This window comes from Pelmatolapia mariae, linkage group LG17, assembly GCF_036321145.2.
Source record: "Pelmatolapia mariae isolate MD_Pm_ZW linkage group LG17, Pm_UMD_F_2, whole genome shotgun sequence".
Classification (NCBI taxonomy): Eukaryota; Metazoa; Chordata; class Actinopteri; order Cichliformes; family Cichlidae; genus Pelmatolapia; species Pelmatolapia mariae.
Window position 1 is genome coordinate 14,090,340 of NC_086242.1, and position 19,028 is coordinate 14,109,367.

Here is a 19,028-nt window from a genome sequence, read left to right on the forward strand (position 1 = left end):
GTGAATCCCATGAGACTGATACACCTATACACTGGGCCTACAGCCAATAATCAGTTGACATACGATTCAAGTCTTTGGATGCAAGCATGTCACAGTCTTAGACCGTGGGAGGAAGCGGAAGTCCACGCATGGACAGAGAAAACATGCAAACTTGACAGCTGGGAAGTGGATTAGAACCTAGGACCTTCTTGCTGTGAGTCAACAGTGATAACCACTGTTTTGCTACTTTAAACCAAAATCATTAACCAGTCTGCTTGATTACAACCTTACACACATAGCACACTCACAGAAACCAACTCAGAAAATGCAGATATATCTGTGTTAGATTATAGATGCAAAGCAGTTAAATGAATTTACCACATACTGGGAAAGTTTCATATAGTTGACTGTGAGTGCAGAGTGCCCTCAGCACAGTTCCATTTGTTTTGCAAAGTTCAAGTAGGGTCATTCTTTAAGACTAGCTGCATAAGCTGATGAATGACCTCTCTTCAGTTCCAAAGAGACATCAAGGGTATTTTGCAGAGTCTGACCTGCACAGGCTCATAGGCTCATTGGTGACTGCATCAGAAACACTAACCGAATAATTAACCTCAGTTTGCGCTGGAATAACTTACCAGCAATGTGCATTTTTGTGTTTTTCATTAGTGAACAGTAAACTTTAATTTAACTAATACTTTAGTTATATCAGCAGAATTTAGCGGAGAGGGTGCAGTGATCTTTTTAGATGGGCCTTTCCATAAAGCTGACAGTGACTACACCAATGAGCTTCCTTGTCAGTTCCAACCGCTACATTTTCTTTGTCTAAATTCCAGTGTGATGGCTGAAGGTGAATTATTAAAGCTGTTGAGCAACAAAAATTAATTTTGCAAATATAAGTTAATACCTACAGTAAAACCTGAGGTATCAGCAAAATGTGATGGGCGTCATATGATGCGTATATGAACTTTTTTAGGATATAAATGAGGTCTTAATGTCGTTACATTAAAATGATATGTTTTTATATGTGTTATATGTGCATAAATGGCATAAATGGGTGCCACACATTATCAAGGTGGTTCTTAGACAACACAATGACATCATAAGATCTTATTATAGACCTCCTGATGGTCTTTTTCAGTATGATGCTGATTAAAGATGTATACCTTGGCGTGCAAACAACACTTTAAAAATGGATGTCATGCTACTTAGTTGGCAGAGACCAGAGAGACCCCCACCACCACTACCACCACCAAAAAAAAGACAAAAAACACACTGCATAAAACTTCCTGCCTTGTTTACTTGTTTACAAGCCACAAGCTAGCAGAAAGCCTACAATTATGTGAGCAAGGGAGCTGTAAAGCTAGGTGTTGATTCACAGTGGGGCTGATAATACTACTAAATCTTTTACACGTCTTAGAAGAGTGATTAAATTTGAGGCTAAAATCAACAAAAGCCTTTAAGACAATCTCTTTACTGGATAGACTGGTTGGTTTATCATCTGCTATCACAATAATGTCTGAGAACTTTACCTCCATTTGTCCTGAAGAGCAACACGTTTTCACTGTTTTTAACCTTTTCACATTTCCAATGAGATCTGTCCCGAAAGGGCAGTTTATAAGTGTCTCTTTGGTGCTAACAGAGGCAGGCAGTCTTTTCTGTGATGGTCCTGTTTGTTTACTGTAATTATGCTGTCATCTCAAAATTACTCTGCACTGATGTTGAAATTACACATATCACATTTAGGTGCACTTGCTCCGGACTGGTCAAAACAATCCACTATCCACCACCAAAATCAACACCCTTTTTTCCCCCACTGAGTTACAATAAGGATCTTTTAAGTCCCTTGCTCAAGAGCACTTTAACTACAATAATTTGGAAAGGTGGGACTGTACAGTAAGTCATCGGGTTTCCACACAGGCACATCATCCAAATGTCAGGCTGACAGCCTTCTGAACGCTCTGGTGATGTTTTCAGAGTGACAGCGGTGTCATACTTGGCGCCTTTATTATGGACTTTGTGTGTGTCTGTGCATCCTCTCAGCCTCTGTAAGGGGAAAAGTATTATCTCCATGCTTCAGCATCAGAAAGCAGTTGGCTCGCTTTATCTACTCTCTGAGTGTGTTTGACTGTCTTCATGTGGCCAGGGTAGCTATCAGCTCAATCAAGGAAGTGTTGAAGTGTGACAGATCCAGGGTAGGTAGATCTGAATGTGTGCAATGCATACTGTATTTCCACATATTCTTCTGTGTGGGTGGGTGTGAGTGTGTGTGTATAAGAGAGAGATCCCAGTATTGCAGACATTCGCATTAGGTAAGCAAAAGAAAAATTAGAGCCTGAGCTTTAGTAATGGGCCACACACACACACACACACACACACACACACTTTTACTTTCATACTGCTTCTAAGGACTTTTAACAAACAGGTCCCCTGTCTCCAAATGCTAATGTTTGCTTCTGTATCATTTTATTATAACCTCATTTTACCCTGCAACTTTACTCTGTGTGTTGGATAAAGTCTATGTTATTAGTTTATTGAGATTGTGTTTTAATAAACACTCACCAGCCACTGTAATAGATATACCCGTTCAACTGTTTCACACAAATATCTAATCAGCCAAACCCATTGCAACAATTTAGAGCATTTAGGAATGTACAAATGGTCAAGAACGGACCATCAGACCACCAGAATTGGGAAGAGGATTTTGAACATAGCATGTTCTTCCTGCCATACTGGTCTCATTCTTTTAGAAAGGGCAGATCTACTGGGATTTCCCCACACAAGCATCTCTGTGGTTTACAAAGAATAGTTTGAAAAAGAGAAAAAAGTGAGCAGCAGTTCTCTGAGAAAACCCATCAGCTAAGAACAGAAAACTAAGGCTACACTTCACATGACCTCACCAAAATGGTTTGTTGAACATAACAATAAGTTCACTGGACTCAAACGTTCTCCACAGTCACCTACATTTCAAAACAACAGAGCTTCTCTGGGATGTGGTGGAAGATGAGATTCACATCATGGATGTGCAGCAGACAAATCTGCAGAAACTTTGTGATGCAGTCATGTCAATACGGACCAACAATCGCTGAGGAATATTTCCAGCACTTTGTTGAATTCATGACAAGAAGAATTAAGGCAGTTCTGGTGATAGCAAGGTGTACCTAATAAAATGACCAGTGAGTGTATTTGTCAGCTTGGCACGTACAACTACAGCTAAAGATACCAACTCAGCCTTCGTGGGCGCAAACACGAGTTCTGTCAAGTGTTCTCAATAACCAAGAAGCTCTCGTAGGCAAGTAGCAGTTATTAAAATTTACACACACACACATAAGCACACACAGCAAAGTAGGACATTGAGCCAGTGGGTTTAAAACTGATAACCCCATGATGCATGGATCTCTGTCCTTTTTACATCTCTCATCCCCTCTGTGTTCCACATCCCATCTGGCCATGTCTGTGATCAAGAGCTTGTGGAGATCTAAAATGTCCAGCTGACAGTTTTGGAAAAGTAGCAAAGGAAAAAGAAATGAAAACGGTCTGAACATTAAGCCTGTGGATATCAGTCAGCATAGTCTTTGTGATCTCCTTCCCCATTTACAAAGTGATCACATATGTTTTTCCGTGACTGGCTAGGGGTCTATGACCACAGCAGTATTACCAGTCGAAGAGCTGAATAGCTTCTTTTAAACAAGTATTTAAAGAACAAAAGTATACACTTTGAGTCACTGCAGCAGAACTGGAGAGTTTTTTGTCTTGGGGGGATGGCACACTGCAAAAAGAGACCGTGGCAGCAAATCACTTGATCTTGCACCATTTTGCAATTGTTACGTTGCCAGTTCGGCAGAAAATCTCACCATCAGGGTGAGATAAACTGCTTGTTTTCAGTAACTCTCACTGAGTACTCAGTTTATTAACTCTTCATGATGTCAATTATGCTCAGTTGGTTCTTGCCAGATTAACTTCTCTAGGAAGTCTATATCGTAATTTATGCTTTAACCTTTCACGTTATTCAGTTGTTGGCTGCGTTATTCGGATATATAGCGACATTTCTCAGGAGGTGCATGTCAGTTCACGTGGAATGATCTGGTGTATGGTTAAAAGGAATTTCTGGCTGCATCTTTAATTATGAAATAGACTTCCCATAGAAGTCTAAATCAGGGGCCAAGAGTGTGCAAAGAAAACATCCTGCACACTAGAGCTGGGCGATATATCGAGTTTTTTAAAAATATCGATATATTTTTATACGAGATATAAGATGTGACAATATCCTTTATATCGATATAGTCTATGTTACGTTATAATTACAGTTGCGGAGCCGCAAGTTCGCCTCTCTTTCGTCCACTTTTGTCTTTACGCAACGTTACTCTGCCTCCCCCTCCTCCCCCATCGCTTCACCTGCAGGCAGCGACAAGATGGACACGGCAAATCTCCGTTAACGAGTTACTGCGCATCGCCCCGTGCGTGGGGATGGACGGCGTCAACGTGTTGACGAGCTAACCACGCTAACTAGCTAGCCACGCTAACGAGCTAGCCACGCTAACGCCATGCACGGCCTGAAATCCTTTCATTTTCTCAAAAGTTGACTGCGCGCCTTTTGTATGAATTCTGGTTGTGCTTGATGACCACGAACCGATTTTATGTGATACACAGCGCTCAGCAATCTGTCAAAAAATGTTTTAGTACGACTTTGGTAAGCTAGGAACTGCACCGCTTGATGGATTGTGGGAGCATTACGGCTACCGAGGAGCCTCGCGGAGTAATACGTACTGTGCTTCAACGTAATATTACCGTATTGTGTGTGTATAAGGACCATAAATGGCACCTGTTCAGAGACATGGTTACGAAGCGGATTTCAAACTCCAGGCTGTCAGTCACGCAGTAGAAGTTGGGAACAGAGCAGCTGTGAAATCTGTCTTTGTTATTATGCTCAGCGTCTGTTAGTTTACATTTTGACTGCACAATTGTGAGCTTTTTGTTATGCACAAAACAACATTGTTTTCTTTTATTTATGGAGGATTATTATTTAATAAATGATGATAATTTATTTTTGAGTAATTTTTTTCATGTACATCTATGCTGTATGTTAATAAAAGTGCCTGTGTGACATCTGGGACACAGCTTTGACTAAGAACTCTCTTTTTGTTCTTACTTTATGGCTTTAAAAAAATATCGAGATATATATCTTATACTGCCATCCAGCTAAAAAATATCGAGATATGAATTTTGGGTCATATCGCCCAGCTCTACTGCACACCAAAACATCAGAAATCAAAACTCAGACCAGGCAACATTTTTACTACCTTCTAGTGACCATTTTTTTAAGCCAACTGTAGCCTCAATTGCCTGTTTTTAGCTGACCAGACCAGGACCCGATCTGGTCTTCTGCTGCTGTTCTGCTTCAAGGTTCGATGTGTTCATGTGTTTTTTCCTTATTACTGTTGCCTTCCTACCAGCTCAAAGCACTCCAACCTCTGACATCAATAAGGCATTTTTGCCCAGAGAACTGTCGCTCACTGGATATTTTCTCCTTTTGGGACCAGTCTCTAAACTCTAGAGATGCTTGTTTGGGGGAAAATCAGTTGATCGCCAGTTTCTGAGATACTCATATGAGCCTAGCATCAATAACCATGCATCATTCAAAGTCACTTAAAGCACTTTTTTTGCACATTCTAAAGCTCAGTTTGGGCTTCAGCAGGTTGTCTTAACCATGTCTGTCTGCCTAAATGAATCGAGTTGCTGCCATTTGAATGGCTGATTAGAATTTAATTTGTAATAATGAACAGCCGAACACCTGATGAAGTGGCTGGTAAGTGTTTATTAAAACACAATCTGATCAAACTAATAACACAGAGTTTTCATGTCTTTATCAAACACACTGAGTAGACACTGATGGTGCAGGTCAGAAAAAGCAAAAGGATGTCTGTGCTTACAGTTTCCCCCAAAGCTGCTTGGAGTCAGGTTTCCCAATTAAGGAGATGAGACTGGAGGTGTTGGAGAGGTGCCTTTCCCAGCAAATAAAGGTGCCTAAAGTGTGGTTACTCACAAAATTTGCTCTTTTTGACAAAGAGTGGCCAGTGTGAGTCATATCTCAATAACATTCACAGGATTTTAGAAAAAACATTTCAGAGATGCACACAACAGCGTATTACAAAAGCATTTCTAAAGACCTACACGTTCCTTAATCCTCAAATCCTTCACAAAGAGAGCAAATTCATGAGTGTTACAGTACTACTCTGCCTAGAAGTAATTTTACTGCAAATATGTAACATACACAATAAAGTACAGTCCTGCAAGAAGTTAAAAAAACCCCTCAAATGTAGTAACAAAACTGCAATCTATGTTTCCAATTTAGAAAGAAAGAAAAAGCTGAATAAGAATACTGTCAGCACCACAGAGGAAACACCTGGTCTCAATAACAACAAACAAAAAAGTTAGGGTAAACTAAATTTTGAAGCATAAAGGCAAATCACACAAAACTACTATCACTGCTTTGAGGAAACATGGTGGAGGAAGCATCATGATTTCGGGTTGCTTTCTACTTCAGAGTCTGGACGCCTTGCAAATACTGAGAGAAAAACTGAATTTCAAACTGTACCAGGGGAGAATATCAGTGCAGAAGAATGAAAAGAAAAGAAAAGAAAAGAAGATACAATAAGCCACTGACCTGCATTTTTCAAATAAAAATAACTAAATGAGATCTTGGATTCAGATTCCTGACCTAAGCTTAACTGAGATGCTTACTGTTTTGGAAAATTTCATAATTAGCTAAAGGAAACATCTAATGGATGTTGTTGCTTATTCCAGCCTGCACAATGCGATTAATCAGTCTGAAAAGAGACGAAAAGCACCAGTGTTTGGTTGTTTTAACTTCACAAGTCAAATGACAATTAGACCACATAATATGAGTAATCATTGCAGAAATCATGGTAATTCCAGAGAGTTCACTAACTTTTTGCTTGCTTGTGTGTACTGCTGAAATAGCCAGCGGGAGCACTAAAATCAAATGAAATGAATTCTAGAGAATTAATTAAGCACTATAAAATTGAACTCTGGTGCTCCTTGATTATGTGCGCTTCAAGCCGAGAGGAGGCCCGCTGGGCGCCGCATGTGATCCCTCTACACACATTAGTTAACATGCCAAAGATAGACCCATGATAATGGGTGGGGGTGGGTGAAGAAAACAAGGCAACAAGAGAAGATGCTGTGGTGAGTAAAGGCCATTCAGAGAGTCAGAAGGTCTACTTATCTCATGCCATGTCTTAATCTTCAACAAGAATGAAACACTTGATTCAAGGAAAATCTTGAAAAACACTGACAAGATAATTACTACACTACACTAAACAAGCAGATGAGTTCAATATTTTTTCCAGTGTTATGTCACACATCATCTGCTCACTGAGAAACAACTGCCTTTAATTATCAAGGTGCGAAACGCTCGCGCTGCGCTCGGGTGTCTGATACTATCTTCCCAGTGACCGAAAAAGCGAGGAATAAATTAATCCCAAGTCTCTAATGAACTTGATTTGCTGTTGCGTGTGAATCGCCGAGTGTTGATTTGAAGCTATTCAAGATCAGAGGCATATTATTATTAATCAATTCTGCTGCTGGTGTACACAGAAAGTGAAGTTTTGAAAAGCTTTGTAATGCAGGCAAAGCATCTATCTGTGATATAATGATGCTGATACACATTTAATACACATTCCTTTCACACTTCACTTGGCTCACAGGAGGTTCCTTCACTGAAATAACCCTAATGAAGCATTTTTTAAAATTTAATTTTATACAAATATCCATAAATGATTCTGTTTCTTAAGCAGTAGACGATGAACTTCAACTTCTGGCTGTCTGGGTTTGACTTTTTCATCTAGATCTCATTAGACCTTTATTATAGTGAACAAATGATTCGCTACAATGACAACACCAAATCTGTCTAGATGGGGAGTTGTGCTGGGTTAAGGGCAGGATCGTTGTGTTTAGCAATGACTGCTTTTTGTGTTTCGGCAATCTTCATCATTATTTTTCCAATATAATCACCAGGTGATCAATGTTGTACCATCTGTGCCATTAGCATTAAAAAATAAACAGTGAAGTTGCATAGATTCAGGTACAGCAGCTGCTGAGACAGTGACACAGTGAGTTTATATAACTCCCAGCACGAAAAGAAAGTAATATAGGCCTATTCATCAGGGGACCTTTTTTCACAAACAATGTATCATATAGTTTCCTGTGTTAGTGAAGATAGTGTGGCAGATGCAGGCTGTACAGGACCGGCTGTGGCTCAGGAGGCAGCGCAGATCATCTACTAATTAGAAGGTTGGTGGTCTGCATGCCAAAGTTTCCTTAGGCAAGATAGTGATAGTGCTCCTGAGAGTGAATGTGTGTGTAAATGTACTTAGACTGAGAATAAAGTGCTTGTATGAATCTGTGTGTGAATGGGTTAAAAATACATGTCGTAAAAAAGCCCTTTTGGGGCTTAAGTAGAACAGAAAAGCACAACATAAGAACCAGTCTATCTACAAGTAAACTGGGACATCACATCTTTTTTTTTTTTAATCATCCAGCTATCTTTTCAGGGCAAACAGGAAGAAATATGAATAACATACATTCACCAAATTAACTGTTTTAGCTTATGTCTAAAAACCACCTTAAAAACACATGTGACAAATATGGAGCAGTCTGTAATTGACAAAAATCTCACGGTGAAACAAGGAGCTGATGAGATGGGATCAACTAGCATTTCTGACAAATGGATCAATGTAGGCTCTCCTTACACACACAATAATTTCAAAGAGGCGCAAGCGTGAACTCTCAGTACGCATTCAAGCTCATGCACACTGGTGCCTCAATGAGAGAGAGACAAATTAAATAAAATCTGAATTTTAAAATCATATTAATTTAATGCGCCAGTGGGAAAAATCTGCTAAATAATGCAGTGACTGGCAAGCTACTGGTGCGCATTCTGACCGCAGTCAACGCACAACCCAGCTGCATGCAACGGTTGTTCGGCACATGTAGACGCTGGTGAAAGGTGAAAGTTAACATGAATCAACAACTGAATTATTAAAAAGAGTGTAGCTGGTGCAGCAGCAGACCACAATCTCTCAATCGCACCCCATTATGTCAGTGTGGAGGTTCACAGATGACACAGCAGTTTAAAAGGACTGTCTGAGTTTTTGCTACCAGAAAATGATGCTTATAAGCACAAACATAATGGAAATTTGAGATAATCTAAACTACTAGAGACAGGAACAGAGAGAGGAAGGTAGATGAAATGAAACAGAGAGACAATCAGAAACAGAGAGAGATGTTTACCATTGTGTGTGTGTGTGTGGGTGCAGGTGTTTAAGCTACTTGTGGGTGGATGCTCTGATGTTCAATAATGCATCAGGTGCTTCTACAACGCATTCATTAGTGTGTGTGTGTGTCTGTTAGTCTTTTTGTCTGTGTTTGTGTGTGTGTTCACCTGTGGGCGGATGACTCTCTCGATGCTCTTCAGGGCTGTGTCAGGGGAGGGGGGCGAGCAGTCTGGTGTGGGTCCTGTTGAGCAGTTGCCATGGTTACCGTGCTCCCCCTCACTCACCGTTACATGGGACAAGTGACCTTGGAGGGAGAGAGAAAGAGTGAGAGACAAGTAGAAAGAAGAGGGGAAGATTTGCTCTTTTCACCCCCTTCATCATCCACAGGAGGGCGGAGTCTAAAGCCAGATTACCATTTCTGTGATACTTGCAAACAGATGTGTTTGGATTTAAACTCTGCATGTAAACACAGTCACAGTTAAAGTCGAGGAACAAAATAACACAGAATAAATGTAGTATTATGGGACAGACATTTAACAACAGCCAGTCAAAATACTGCAATATACACCGATCAGGCATAGCATTATGTGCACCTGCCTAATATTGTTGGGTCACCTTTAACTGACAAAACCATCTTTACCCATTGAGGCATGGACTCCACTAGACCACTGAAGGTGTGCTGTGGTATCTGGCACAAAGAAGCTAGCAACAAATCCTTTAAGTCCTGTAAGTTGTGTGTGGATTGGAATTGTTTGTCCAGCTCATCGCACAGATGCTTGATCGGAGTATCACACCGACTTGCCTTCTTGCCATAGTGGATCATGGTGCCAGGTATTCCCCAGGTAAGCAATGCACCCGGCCTTCCACGTGATGTAAAAGAAAACGTGGATCATCAGACCAGGCTACCTTTTCCCATCCAATTCTGATGCTCATGTGCCCATTGTTGGCAACAGTGATCTACATGGGCACCCTGATTAGTCTATGCCTATGCAGCCACATACCAACAAACAGCAATGCACTGCTTTTTCTATCGGCTTTCTATCAGAAACAGCATTAAATTTTTAGGCAATTTGACCTAAAATAGCTCACCTGTTGGATCTGACCACACACGCCAACCCTAACGCTGCACATGCATCAGTGAACCTTGGCTGCCCATGACCCTGTCGCTGGTTCTCCACTGTTCCCTCCTTTGACCACTTTTGATGGACAATGACCTCTGCAGACCGGAAACACATCACAAGTTCTGACCCAGTTGTCTAGCTATCACAATTTGGCCCTTGTCAGACTCTCCCAAATCCTTAATCTTGCCCATTTTTCCTGCTCCTAACACATCAACTTGGAGGACAAAATGTTCATTTGTTCCCGCCCACCGACAGGTGTCACGATGAAGAGATAATCAGTGTCATTCACTTCACTTGTAAGTGGTCATAATGTTATGCGTGATGGATATAAATGCTCTTAACAAAGCAAACTAGATTATCGCATCTCCCCAGTGCTCGGTTTTCAGTCTTTAGAAAATACAGGTGAGAGCTTAGCCAGTCTTTTCAGACTATATCAGTTGCCAGCATGAAGCAGTATAGACAGCAAAATAGTTTATGTAGGAAACAAAACATAGGTGGTGTAATAGCGTGTTAGCATTTTCTAGTTCCCGCTAAACACAAGGTACAGCTGAGACTGAAGGAAATGCAGTCGTTTTGCAGAATATTTATACCAAAACTGTTTGTAGTCACAATAAGTTATTTTAAGCAAGGAGTTTCTAGGAATCTGCATCTGTTACTTATACGTTTACCATTGATAAGCTCCTTTCTCCAATTTGGTAAAAAGTAAAAAACAAGAAACACATGAGAGTTCAGCAAAATGGCTAATGTGTCATACAGCACTTCCGCCTAACAGTGACCTGGTAGTCACAGTTGTTTTATCATTGAAGAGAACCAAAGAGAGGTGAGTGCCATTTTGTAATTTAACAAGCTTCAGCAACAACCACAGCAGGAAAACGTGACTGCTGTCCAGAGCAGTTTGATGTCTATCTCAGTTTTCTATACACACACTCAGTGTGTGCAGTTGATTACAGAGTATCTGAGCTAATTTCCCCAGTGCATGATCCTTTAGCAGAGAAGAGGGGAGGAAAAAGGAAAAGAAAAAGACAAGAAAGGAAGGAAGAAGAGAGAAGTGCTGAAGTCGACTGAATTAACTTTCAGTGGGAGAAAGCATTTGTCTTAATCAACTGGAAGAGACACAATACCCAGACTAACACAGCTTTCTCGCAATATTGTCATCAGACACACACACACACACACACACACACACACACACACACACACACGCTAGATGTTTTCTGTCAGTTACCACCTGCCTACACGGACTCGATCAGATGCCAGAATATCATCCAATTACAGTGTGAGACCCAGTCGGGACTATTACCTCACAAGTGTGCATACATGTACACACTGACACAACAGCACTAAGAACAGAATTATATATTTCATCTGATGTCCAGGGATTGTTTCTTAACTAAAGTGACAACATTAAAACCACGTGCCTACTATGTGTATGTGCCACCAATAGAGCTCTAGCATGTCCTAAAATGGGCCAGCAGCTCTGTGGGGGTGTCCTGTGGCATCTGGCATTGGACCTCTGGTAGTGTTTCAGGCTTGTTCCTGTGCATCCTGGATTGGATGAATTAATTAGTTTGTGGATTGATTATTTTTGCTCCTATGCAGGGAGAGTGCTGCCATCTGCTTGGGACGCAACAATGTTAAGGTGAGTAACTTTGATATGAATGCCCAGACGCACGGTTTCCCAGCAGAACACTGCATTCTTACAAGATCATCGCATAACTTTTAATTATGTGGCAGGTCCAAATATGATCGACCACTTAGCTCATTTCAAATGGAAACTGAAATAAAAGGAGTGCTCCCTGTTGTTGTTTCAACTTGGATGTCGTTGATGGTGTGATTTTTCACAACTCCCACAAATCGTCTTCACCTATTCAAAAAGAACAAATGTATAAAAAAGGGAGAAATGTGGGGCTGCTGCTGATGTTTTGCATAATGACACATACAGCGTCCTGTTATTTAATGAGCGACAAACGCCTTTACTTTACATTTACCAGGATGTCAGCCTGCAGAGGAGGAATTCTAATCTTCATGTGGGAAAAAAAAAGCAAGAAGAAGTACCAAATTATTTGTGAACAGACTGAAAAGGATAAAAAAAAAAGTTGTATTCAGATTTTTTTTTTTACTGTAATTGAAAGTAAACTCAACATTTTTTGTTACTGATTATGACAGAATTTCTTAATAATTAAAAAGAACATGGTAACTTTTGAGAGCGCCATAAGAAAAAAAGGATAGCAGCAGATGCATTAGATCCCTGAAGACATTCCTGGTGGAACAATATTCAGTCTAAAAGGTTGAAATCAGCCCAAAAATAAAGTGAGCCAAATACAGAAGAAATAAAATACAGAAGATACGGTGTCTGGTGTATCAAATGAAGCTTCTACCCTGGATTATAAGTTTGAGATGAAGCCATTTACAGTCATCCAGTGTAGCTGGTCTTAGCTGACAAACACTGTTGCCATCTGTTTTTAAGTCAACATTTAACAACCACACAGAAAGAATATATAATTTCTTGTATATTCTGAGAAACTTTTGGGATCCTTTTTCAGTACACTTTAGGTCATTATCCATTTGGCTAAATCTGACATTTCATCCAGCTACTTCTATCAGCAGTCAGATCATCAGTAAATACTAGTAAGCCAGTTCCACTGACAGTAATACGAGCTCACGCTTTAACATAAGATCCACCATGTTGCATTATATCCACGGTGTGGGTTGCGCCACTTCTAAAGGTTTGGCATCTCTCTGATTGAAAATGATGGCCTCTCACTCTTATCAACATCTCTCTGGGCCTTGTATCCAGCAAAAAGCTACCAAAAGCAAACACACTTGGACCCAACTTCAGATCTTTTATCAGTTCAGTCTGTCGTAAAATTATAGAGCAGGCCTCACCTTGCCACACAACTGCTTATCAGTCAGTCGTCCAATTTATTTTAAGCTTCTAAAAATTAAGCACTGTTTTTTGTTTGATTTAAAATCCACTGTGATGGTGTACAGAGGCAAATCCCCCCCCCAAAAAAGGAAATAACTGCATATTGTTTATTGATATTTAATAACTTAAGATTTTTCAAAAATCTACCAAACAGCATTTTAACAAGAATACAGAGAAACAGCAAGTAGGTCCAATTTTCACGGTAACACAAAAGAATGAGGCTCATTAGAGAAGAAATCATAAACACTGAGAAAATGCTAGCAGGAACAATAATCGAGCAACAGAGAGAAACACGATTTGCAAAGATGTAAACCTCATAAGAGACCATTTCGAGACGCAGCTAAAACTCCCTGAAGTCCTTAAATACTAAATAAATAAATAAAAGAACTGTATTTCTTTCCATGGAAGATTTTCTGTATACTCCAGCAACCTGAAGTTACCAGTTTTACAGCTCTATTGTGAAGCAGCTGTAAAACCAAAAATGTCTGATCCTGGTTTAGAAATTGCTACCATCTTCCATCCTATTTTGATTATGATTTTTCAACAGTCTGGCTGCAGACGTGAAGCCACACAATCACGCAGGCACATCTGTCCTGCAGGGGGAAAGTGACACAGCTTCACAGCATGCTCTCACATCTATCAAACATGTTTGCAAACACACACGAGCATGCGCATGCACACATACACACACGCATGCACCATAAAAGAACTGCCTGGAGCTGAATCAATGTTTAAATGTGGGCGTAAATAGATAAAATAAAGAGTGAAAAAAATGGGAGAGAGAGAAAAAAGGAAGGGGGGTTATATATAGATAGGGATTGAGGTTTTGTCCTATTGAGTAAATAAGCCTGTCAACACTGGGGTTTTGATGATGGATGTAAGATGTGTGTGTTTCTGTTTGTGAATGTGTCTGCTTCTGACTCTGCTTCCTTTACATCTGCCTTGGGCTCACTCCTGGGAAACACTCTTAGCTGTCCTTGCCAAAGAGAATACATGTTTGTATGTTAGTGTGCATACAAAAGTGCACAAACAGAAACATGTGTATGGGTGTCTAAATGTAATATCTGATGGATGTTGTACCTGTTCACATCCTTGATACTGGGAAGCGCTGAAATGTTTCATTGTACAGTTTCTGTGTCTTATAATAGAGCCTGGATATATTCAAATATAACTCTGTGTAGATCCAAGACCAGCTGCCCTGCTCTTTACAGCACCCTGTAGAGGACCTGTCTAAGTGAATGCTCGGTGTGTGCAAGCGTTCAATCAGCTGTCCACTTCCTGGTCATCTAACAAGACAAAAACTGTCAATTTTAGACACGTTCTTTGGGCTGTCAGTTCTGCCTCTCTGCCACTCTGGGGGTATTTCATATGTATAGTGTATGTGTGTGCATGCAACCTTGCAAGTCAGTGTCAACTTACAGCTGAGCTTCTGTGGTTTTTAACACTACAGTTGAAATCGAAAAAAAGAGGAAGTGTGAAAGTTTTATTTACCCATGCACTACAGCAAAGATGCTTTAGACAATCCCTATGGTTTGGGGTTTCAGCTTAGGATAATTTTAAATCCACACAGGGAATTGAAAGTTATAATCTTTAAGATCCTGATTAAATCGGGGCCAATTCAGTACTATTTTTGGTCTGTATCTTTAACCATTCAGTGTATTTATTTTTTTGAATAGCCCTTGTGTACAGAAGTTGCCATTATTCCCACTTTGGGTGGAAATTGTGTTCATGCTGACTGAATTTGTGGGTTCTACTATAAACAGACATCAGCTGATCTTCTGTTGCATTTCAGACAAAGTACAGTTGCTGCTCAGGTTATTTATTTATTTATTTATTTCCATAAATAATCGATCGTGGCTCAAGAGTTGGGCGTTCGCCTTGTAATCGGAAGGTTGCCGGTTCGAGCCCCGGCTCGGACAGTCTCGGTCGTTGTGTCCTTGGGCAAGACCCATTGCCTACTGGTGGTGGTCAGAGGGACCGGTGGCGCCAGTGTCCGGCAGCCTCGCCTCTGTCAGTGCGCCCCAGGGTGGCTGTGGCTACAACGTAGCTTGCCATCACCAGTGTGTGAATGGGTGGACGACTGGATATGTAAAGCGCTTTGGGGTCCTTAGGGACTAGTAAAGCGCTATATAAATACAGGCCATTTACCATTTTTTACTGACTATACTGATACAAAAATTAATAAAAGAGATAAGAACTTTATTAATCCCAAGGGAAATTCTTGTGCCTTTTATATGCTCAGTGCAATAAAAATAGAAACAGGAACAGAAGCAATAAGGTGTACAGAGTCAGATAGCAAAAAAAATCAGCAAAAACAAAGAGCACTCAGCGTGCAAACCTCTATCAAGACAGCTCACTCTCTGGGCAATATTTAGTTTTACAGTATTATATTTTCTATATATTCATTTGTCTTCTTTCTTTTTAAATGTACTTTAAGAAGTTTGTCGTGTAGTAAAAATCACATAATGGTAGCACGTCAGATACTTTCTTTGATTCAACAAACATTATTTGGGGATCAACTTAAAAAAAAAAGTTGAAATGTAAAAGTGAGATCAGATGCCAAGTGTGACCTCATGTTTGGATGCAAACTATAATGTCTATAAGTCATTATATTCCAAACATTTCCTAAATGTTTCCAATACAAACAAAGGCAAGCACCTTGGTGGATGTAACCCAAATTTTGATAGATTGCTAACATTACACCACTCTACCCCTCGACAGAGTTTTATAAGAATTTATGGGAAAAATGTATGGAGTTCCTCCTTAGTGGAGGTAATAAAACAGCATTATAAAGCACAGCTACTATAAAACAAGATATATTTAAGAAAAATTTGAGGAATCAATATGCACATAAATATAATACATATCAACTATTAATATGTACAGTATCTTACCTATGAGAAATTTGGCTTACATTTTTAATTAAATTAATGCTATAAACAAATGCAGTATAAAATAAATAGCATGTGATGGTGTAGTTATAATAATCCTCACATCTGGTAATGAACAGATGGGATGGAGTAAGAGTATAATATGATAAAATGTTGATGTGCATGTGTAGATTTTTAAAATATCAAGTTACCCATCTAATACTACCCGGTCTCCAAGTCTGACGTCATTAGCCGTGCCTAGGCCCAAACTTCGCTGCAGGTCCCAAAGTTGAACGATCACTGGGGCATCACTGAGAATTAAAAAATGTCTAAATTCTTTCATCTGTAATAAAATGATCAACGTTTCTGCTCTACCAGGTGTCATAATTAAGTTTAACATCCAGGCATCCATGAAAACCGAATTTATGAAATTTAGAAGTTAGCAATGAGTTAGCTCACTAGTTTCCATCTAAATATAATATACCATGTTCTGACTGAGGGATTTCCAAAACAAATTAAGACGTACAGCTCTGCTATCACTTCCGACATAAATGAAGACAGAAAACTAAACAACAGTGACACTTTGTAAGGTTACTGAAGTTTGGCTAGCTGGAATATAATGATGTGCTATGTGATTGCTAGCAACACAGCTATGTTAGCATAATATAAACAGTGAAGCGGGAGGATGAACGCTAACTTTTTTCCACTAGATAAAAGTTAACGTGAGGGTTCCCGAGGGTTAGGGACAAATGCAATCGCATGGCAGGATGCTGTAAATGGACCAAACTTCAGTCAGGAGGTCTTGATGCATTCTCAATCATCCAGGTAAGTAAATCTCCAAAAGTTGATTCTGTTCATCTGGATGTAGCGTTTTCAGTGGGAGAAACGTTTCGTCACTCATCCAAGTGACTTAAGAAAGACTGAAGAAGTCACTTGGATGAGTGACGAAACGTTTCTCCCACTGAAAACGCTACGTACAGATGAACAGAATCAACTTTCGGAGATTCAGTCAGGAGAACAACTGAGATAATCCATCCACAATACGAGGTTAGTCATTAATATGGGCTGTAGCATATTAATGACATCGTAAGGTTTTAAAAAGTGAGCTTTAAAATGTTTAGCTGTAATAACCAAGAGAGTCCGACAGTGATCACTGACTCTTTTTAGGGACTTGCTGAGATTAAATAGAAAAGATACAAAGCATTAAAACATGTTAAATACACAACAGCCTTATTAAACGCCCGGAAGCAGGATTCATCACATTATCACTTAAAGACCAGATAGCTAGGTAGTAGAAAGGATCTCCTCTAGCACTCATTCCTACACCTTGGGCCAATGAGACTTTTGCTATGAGTGCTACGGTGACCAATCAGGGAGGCATGCACGGCATAGGGCAGATTGTCCATGATGCTGAGTAGTTTCTCCAGCAGGAAGTTGATAAGGTTCGATTCACTATTGAAATCACCATTTGAGGGCGTGAAATGAGTCTTCTGTGAGCCCCACATAAACATAATGTCTGCATAAATATTGAAGAAAATCCCAAATCTAACCTTTTTAGTTATGTTTTCGACTAGAATACCTACACCATTTAGAAAATAATGACATGTTTTAAAGATGATATTGTAAGATAAGCCTCCACAGTAGGGAAGTCAGAAAGTACTTAAAGATCTTAACTCACTGTTGATCTTGAAAGTATGGAAAAGCCATAGAGTTTTCTTTACTCCTACAATAGAGCGCAAACAGAACTATATAACAGAAACAACCAAATTGAAGTAAGTCAACAGAAAACTCAAGGCTTGAATGTAAAGCTAAGACCAGAAACTTAAAAAAAAAAAAAGGGTGTATGACCATATCAACAGCAATTTCCTCTGGGTGTCAAAGAGGAAGACACGTTATTGCCTTTCTTTCAACAAGTCAATGGGCCTCGACCCTTTTAATGGCGAAGCCCTGGAGCTAGTACATGGTGCCATTAGCCACTCTAAGCCTCCAGTGCCAACCAAAGTGCGATAAATGGAGTGAGACGCAGCAACATCACAGCTTTATCCACCAGAGAGAAGTGAGGGTGAAAGTTAATATGGGAGGGGGAGTAAGAAACTAAAAGACTGAGTACTTCATTCATTAACCTGTCAGGTAGCACGGCTGCGGTGTGCATACCTGTGACTGGCTAATGTGAACTCATTTAAAAATGAAGCATGGCGTTAATAGCTGTGACAAGACCATCATTAAAACTGCCTCTTTCTGTAACGTAAGGGGAAAATAATGAAAATCAACACTGTTATGAAGTAGCAAACTTTATATATTAACCATCCAGATAAGACTGTGAGCAAGTTCAGATTAAGGCTGCGCTCACACTGCGGGATAAAAAGGACCAAAATCTGAGCTTTGTTTCATTTTTCCCCCTCATATCTGCCTCAGGCCACTTTCACATGACCTTGGTGTGAACCCTCAAATAAGAATTCATGTGACTTTCTGTGTCCTGAAATTTGAAATGAAATATGAACTAACTTACCATTGACATACACCTCCATACAAAGCAGCAGATATACAGTATGATTAAAAAGTTCTCACTCAACCTGCTTACACATCTGTTGATAGACAAAAGCGTGTGGATCAAACAGCTTCAGGCAACGAGGTTCACTTGGTGAATGTAGACTAAGTGATACCTATCCAGTCTTTAAGTCTGACGTCATTAGCCGTGTCTGGGCCCAAACTCCACTGCAGGTCAAACGATCACTGGGGCATCACTGAGAGTTGAAAAACTGTCTAAACTCTTTCATCTGTAATAAAATGATCAGTGTGGCTGCTCTACCAGGTGTAACAATTAAGTTTAACATCCAGG

General features: G+C 39.9%; 1 protein-coding gene across 5 annotated transcripts in view; it reads right to left on the reverse strand.

Moving 5' to 3' along the window:
- Positions 1–19,028, reverse strand: part of anks1b (ankyrin repeat and sterile alpha motif domain containing 1B) — a 274,591-nt gene that overhangs the window by 96,920 nt on the left and 158,643 nt on the right. For all 5 annotated transcript variants that reach the window (XM_063460710.1, XM_063460713.1, XM_063460709.1 and 2 more), the window contains one exon: positions 9,440–9,576. In XM_063460710.1, the coding sequence (XP_063316780.1) occupies positions 9,440–9,576 (137 nt within the window). The remainder of the gene's footprint in view (positions 1–9,439; positions 9,577–19,028) is intronic.